Here is a 6,128-nt window from a genome sequence, read left to right on the forward strand (position 1 = left end):
CACAGTTCATGTTACTCTCGGCGTATCTTTACCTCCGATCCAGCAAGATGCACAATAGGTCCGAATACGGTCATCCTTTCAGACACCCACCTCATCGGCTCACGTTGGAGTAGATGTCGGAGTGCGCCCCAGCACAGGTGCGCCCCTATAGCGATCGTTAACTATTCCCCGTCATCGTCCTCCTCAGAATCCCACATCGACATCGCCAACATGTTCCCTCCACCCAGCGAGGGTGATGCTATAATACCTGATGCCAGCCCCAACTCTGAGGTCCCACAGACTACCCCGGGGATGACCGTCCGTCACCACCCGAGCACCCCTTTCCCCGTTCGGTACGTTGTCACTGCCATCTCGACTGGTGTGATTGATGGTCATCATGCAGGGCATCGGGAGTGGGCCTCGGGACTCCTCCTCACTTACACTCATCTGGAGCCAGAAGCCAGCAAGATGCCCTCAGCCAAGGACAGGCCATCGTGACCTGCCGTAAGAAGATCTATCAAGCTGAGGTGAATGCCCATCGTCCCGTCTACAATGGTGTGAACTGTGTTTTTCTAGATATTGTTGTATCCTGGGAAGAAAGTTCGAGGGCCGAAGCGTCAATCACAAAGTGAGTTCTAACTACTCTCTAAGTGCATGTATGTCGCTACTCACTATAGTTGAGGCCGAACAAGACAAGTTCACGCTTGAGAGGGCCAAGATGGAGGGCAACATCGAAGAGGTATGCTCACATGGTTCAACTACTCTGCTACAATTCCCCTGTAGGTATTGGTCGGCTGGGATCTGCATTCTCAACTGCTACCAAAAGGAGTTTACTATCATAAGCGCAAGAAGGCCTATGTAGGGTCGCTCGCTGGGCTCCGGCATTGGTCCATGGCCGTCTATGGCAGATCGCCAGTATTAACATCTCGGCCGCGAATCGTCAGCCAGGCCCGTTAGCTGCAGCAGCGAGGCATCGTGAACTGGCTCAAGCCTTGTCAGCCACACGAGGGGAGTTTGATGGCCACGTCCCGCCGACGCCGGCGTCCGTCCTTCCACCGGGCACAGTGGTACCCCCTAAACCCACTACGGCCAAGGTAGGTTGTCGATGCTCGTGGTTCCCATATTGACGTACTGCTGCTGCTGTTGCTGCTGATCAGATTGACGGTCCTGCGAGGCAGACCCTCGCCGAAGCCATCTCGGACAGGGCTAAAATGGCGTCGGCAACCTCTGAAGAGGAGCTGATGACGGTAGCCCATGTGCGTCCGGGGTGTAGGAGGACGTACGAGTCTTCAGATTGTTCACGAACTTCGTGGTCCGAAGGCTCGCAGCACTAAGCGGAAGTCGCTGAATCCTGATGAGAAGCTTCCCGCTGGAGTCTATTTCAAACCGGAATCTAACTGTTATCAAGCACAAGTATCAGTGAATCGGCGGAACATTCGAGGACCCCCGCGGCAAACCCTCGATGAGGCCATTAACGACCGCCAGAGGCTGTTGGTGGCAAAAGCGCAAGGTGGGTATATGTATAGGATGGCGATTTCGTAATATGTTTATTTTCCAGGCCGAGCTGAGGAGGAGGTGGTTTTGCTGAAGGTCGATTATCAGAGAACGTTGGCGTTGGAGGGATGCGTCGGCGGGCTAATGCCGGGAGAGCGTTCCAATGGGGACCGAAGGGCTAGAGGCCGCCCCAAGGGGTCAGTATCAGGGACTACACGGTAAGCCCTGAGGCGCGTTGCTTCTGCTCTTGATGGTTGTGTTCATCAGATTCGCATTGCAAACGATGCCGCCTGGTGGGATGATGTTGCCGCCTCCCCCACCTGGCATGTTCCCATCAGCGGCCGAGGGCGGCCCTCCGTTTAATCTGCCCCTCTTCTTTGCTGCACAGGCGGCCCAGCAGGGTGCCACTGAGGCCACTGAGGTACGGTGTCCAGTCTTGTTGTCTCAACATGCAGTTTGCTGTTATCAGGTTCCCCATCCGGACTACTCTACCGGCACGGCTGAGCAGATCCTGTTATTGAACCAATACATTCAGCAAGCCGCCGGTGTTCTCGCCGAAGACAACAACATGCCTGCGGAGGCTTCGGGTGCTCAAGGATCTGCCGTGCCTCCCGAGTCTCGTGGAGATCCCCCCTCGAGCGAGGAGGCTGTAGTCCCACCAGCGGACCCGTCTAGTCCCCCATCTACTACCTCTCCTCGTGATACTGCCAACGATGTGGTTCAAGCTATGCTCGCGGCCTCGGGCATGCTGGACGCGGCCAATGCTGCAGCTGCGGCTGCTGGGGTTGACCCCGCCAATGGACAGGAGCTCGATAGCTCGATGGCTCATACTGACTCCAACGGAGGTGATGGAGATTCTGGACGGCCCTACAAGATGCAGAGGGTCACTCAGTGAGAATTTGGCGAAAGTGTGGTAACAGCACACGATATTAAATAAAGTAATGGCCATCGTGCCTATGTGAAGTTGGTGATTTGCTCTGTAATATTTGCTGGAAATGGAAACGGCAACCACATCGGAGGCTGTGCTCTTCGATGATGGTCAAGTTCATCATTTATTTTATTGCCGTTACCGCGTGGTATTCAAAGCTGTTGGAATGCTGTAGTACCCCGGTCACGATCATCATCTTGAGTTCAAGTCGATCAATTCGAACGAGTTGGGTCTAGCTAGCTCCTGCGCCCCATGCAAGACCTTATAACGGCGGAGGAAGATGCTGAGCATGTTGAGGACCGGGGTCCGAGCAGCTACTCCTCGTCGCCGATCACGAAGCTCCTCGAGAAGCGTCGGGAGATGTACGACGTTAATGACGTTTTGGAGACTCAGAAAGCGAAGTAGGCCGCTCAGTGAGGCGCTGAGGGAACTCACTTTGGAGATACGCAAATGAAGAGGAGACATTTCAAAAAGTTGAGGATGATATCAGAGCACGAGATCTGCATCTTCAGCATCAGCTAGTGCAATACAACAAATTCCTACAGGTTAAATCAGGAACCGCCAGAGTGGGTCTATTGTGTTTGTTGTCTTGGTAGGATAACGAGGGGAAGCGTCGTCGAGCTGAGCTGAGAGCTGGAGAGGAGGTTCATCAGATCGCAATAAAGGGGGAGGAAATTAAGGATATGGAACGGTGACGCTGAGGAAGCGGCTGAATTGTTGCCGTGGTTTGTAGTTGATTGTTCGGCAGGGAACTGACAGAGTCTCATCGGATGCATAAGGAACTCCGTCAGGCAGTTGCTAGGAGTGATCGAGAAATGCCGACGGGGGGAAAATTTTCTTCTGTAGATCTTCGCTATAAAACTTTCTTGGAGCTCGTAAGAGACAGCTCGGAGGAGTTCTCAGAGATACAGGATATACTCGCTAGGTGGGTGTTGGGGACGGACTGCTCTGGGTGCTGATGTTTGCGATGGGGTTATCGCATACAAGGGACAGGGTTGAGGCAGAGGGAGCGTTGGAGGAAAGGTATCGGATGATATGAATGACTGTAGATACCACACGCTGGAGATGGCGAATACTGATCTACGGGCAGCCCAGTCCAACCTCGATGGACGAGCGGAGGAGATGAGAACGAAGCTTAGCGTGTACAACAAGAGGAAGGCGATGGAGATACTGGAGGCCACCAATCGGGCGGCTTCTCTGCAGGCTGATCTCGAGGATATCGAGAAGCGCGTTATGGAGTAAGAGGGAATTATGACTTCTCTGATTTGCTCGCCGCCTGGTCAGACTGGATGAGGAGGTAAAGGAAGCCTCTGAGGAAGATGCAGGGCTTCGGCTGACTCTCGCTCGAATCGTGGCTAGCGTGGAAAACCTTTTCAAACGGTCAGTGGTTGCGAAGAACGAGTGTGTCTGAGTCGATGGGATCAGGTGTACTACGCAGAAATCTCAGACGCAACATGGCAGCTCTATACAGGAGGACGAGGATGCGGACCCTTCAACAGGTGACGCCTGCCGTTCAACGACGCTTCTTACGGGTCCGCTCAGGTTGGGGTCCGGCCCCTCAAGCTTCCCGTGGAACTGGGTTATCTCAGAAACAGAAGGCGGAGTTGGAAATGCAGGAATATCGCAAGAAAACTGATTGCGCTTTGAAGCAACTATCGAGTGACGAGAGACAGCTGTTTTATTGGTTCGGAGATTGCCTCAGCCATATGCGCCTATATGGCTGATCTCCGCGATATCGCCGAGCAAATCAAGAAGGAAAGAAAAGCTGCAAAGAAGCAGCAGCGTCCAGTGATTTTCGATCAGCACTCCCAGCCCAAGGCGGAGATCATACGCAGCCATTTGCCACCTGTGGGCACCACTCGGGCGTCTTCAAGTGGTGTACGCACCACGCGAACGGTGTCTTCATCTTCTGGTTCGAGGGCCACTTCCCGAAAATGAACATGTCCCTTGAATGTGACAATACCTTTGTTGCGTTGATGTTGAGTAGCAGAGAGTGCGAAACTCGATCTTAAACGAATCAGTTGGGAGAAGCTCATGCCTTGATCGCCTCCTAACATAATAAAAAACTACCTGAATGATTAATGTGAGAGGCTCTTTGTTGGGCCGCGAACCGCGCATCATACGCTATCGCCACTACGGGATGATCCCGTCGCACATCTGGTACAGTATATATCCTTTCTGACGACTCTGCTTGCTATGGGGAGTGGTCTAGCTGCATCATGTCGAAAAGAACTCCATGCATCATGTAAGCGACACAATTTGTTTTTGCTATATTTAATTTTATGTTGGCTTTTACTCATGCGATGATGTAGATGATTTCCTTCAAACCTCATCGCTTACGCTAAATAGTCTAATAATGAGTAAAAGTGTACAGACTTTGCACTGGAGAGCCCCAGAGCGAGAATCGATGAACATTTGAGAGTGGCGAGCGCAGTTGGCGTTCACCGTTTATGGGCTTTCATCGATTTTAATGCACAATATTACAAGATCTGATACGCTCACTCTCCGCTGTTCCCAGGGTTCACTGTTATCAGTCGGACAGGTTGCTCACAGTATGCCGTTCAAAATGGTTACTCATTCGTCCGTTCACTACTAAATCCAACTCAACACATCAGACAAGAACGCTACATTGCCTATTAGATATGCTAATCCGCCTACTGGCAGCAACTGCCATCCCGGCATGCACGAATTGATACATATTCATGCAATTGGTTCATCTACCCTGCTGAGGATGCTTACAGGGGTGCTTCGCTTGGGGCGGTGGCCTCAGAGGCATCATCGCCGATCAGAATAGAGGAAGTGTCGATATACTTTCCAGAGGCCCAGCGCGTGGAGGTGACGACAGATTCGTCACTGGACATGAAACTCCTTTGCATGCTTCGCTCGAGGGATCTCTTCTCTGTGTCTGAAAGCACTCTAAGTCTCAACGACATTGAACAGGGACGTACTGAACTCTGGGCCGTGAGGGACCGTCACTTTCTCCGGCCCCAGGTCCACGGTGAATTGAACTTCTTCGAGTATCCGTCTGGGCACCGGTCTAGCAATGAACTTATGGTCCCCATTCTTGCTGCCTTCCCCAATGTAATTCCTGCAAGAATGTGTTTCGAAGCCTCGGTCGTGCCTTACGGTGTTATCTTGGACCGAGCTCGAGTCCTTAGATTCGGACTCTTGGGTTTAGTTGACGATCTCAATGGACCGAGAGGAACAGCGTGGGGACGCCGGGTCGAAGGGGGCGCTGGGCGAGCCTGAGGAGACATCTCAAGGCAAATCGAAACTCGTACCTTGAAGGAGGTGTCGAGTCCGCTATTCCCAAGCGAGTCCGCCATGCAGAAAGTGTTGTTGATCTAAGCACAGGAACTGCCGAATCCAGAGACTTGAAAGGCACACACCCGAGACCCGCCGCGATTGTGACTGAGATTCGGAGATCTCGGGATCTGAATACAGTATTGCCTGAAACCTCGACATTCAGTGGCTCACAGTGATCCTGCCGGTCCACCTCAAACTTGGTATATTCTCACGAAGTTTCTTAGTGAATCCCTGGGCCTAATATAGCTAAGATCAAGTCGTGAAGTTCCGACCTGTCGGGAACTGACCTCTTCTCGCAGTGTATTGGTAGTCTTCGGTCTCTTCTCGGAGTTACTAGGAGTACCCGGCCCACAGGATGCCTCACGGATCTCTCGAGCTCTACGGCACTCTGATTCAGCCCAGGATATCTCTGATCACAGAC

General features: G+C 52.5%; 3 protein-coding genes across 3 annotated transcripts; 2 read left to right on the plus strand and 1 right to left on the minus strand.

The window, feature by feature from the left end:
• Positions 1 to 210: 210 nt before the first annotated feature.
• On the plus strand, positions 211 to 2,368 carry Pmar_PMAR020551 (hypothetical protein; the record flags this gene model as incomplete). The annotated part of the gene is made up of 11 exons (XM_002775525.1): positions 211 to 332; positions 383 to 506; positions 556 to 607; positions 657 to 718; positions 763 to 837; positions 888 to 1,073; positions 1,137 to 1,226; positions 1,273 to 1,489; positions 1,538 to 1,691; positions 1,741 to 1,894; positions 1,943 to 2,368. The coding sequence occupies 11 exons, from the start codon at positions 211 to 213 to the stop codon at positions 2,366 to 2,368; spliced, it is 1,662 nt and encodes a 553-aa protein (XP_002775571.1).
• A 285-nt stretch (positions 2,369 to 2,653) lies between these two features.
• Positions 2,654 to 4,125, plus strand: Pmar_PMAR020552 (Coiled-coil domain-containing protein, putative; the record flags this gene model as incomplete). The annotated part of the gene is made up of 9 exons (XM_002775526.1): positions 2,654 to 2,802; positions 2,844 to 2,946; positions 2,998 to 3,092; positions 3,150 to 3,205; positions 3,248 to 3,326; positions 3,451 to 3,639; positions 3,686 to 3,781; positions 3,827 to 3,900; positions 3,944 to 4,125. 9 exons carry the CDS (start codon positions 2,654 to 2,656, stop codon positions 4,123 to 4,125), a joined length of 1,023 nt encoding a protein of 340 aa, XP_002775572.1.
• Positions 4,126 to 6,050: 1,925 nt separating this feature from the next.
• Positions 6,051 to 6,128, minus strand: Pmar_PMAR020553 (hypothetical protein; the record flags this gene model as incomplete). Its single annotated transcript, XM_002775527.1, has 1 exon — positions 6,051 to 6,128. A coding segment is annotated over one exon (78 nt), but the record flags the coding sequence as incomplete, so codon positions are not given.

The sequence above is a fragment of the Perkinsus marinus genome (assembly GCF_000006405.1).
Source record: "Perkinsus marinus ATCC 50983 genomic scaffold scf_1104296955874, whole genome shotgun sequence".
In the NCBI taxonomy this organism is placed as follows: domain Eukaryota; phylum Perkinsozoa; order Perkinsida; family Perkinsidae; genus Perkinsus; species Perkinsus marinus.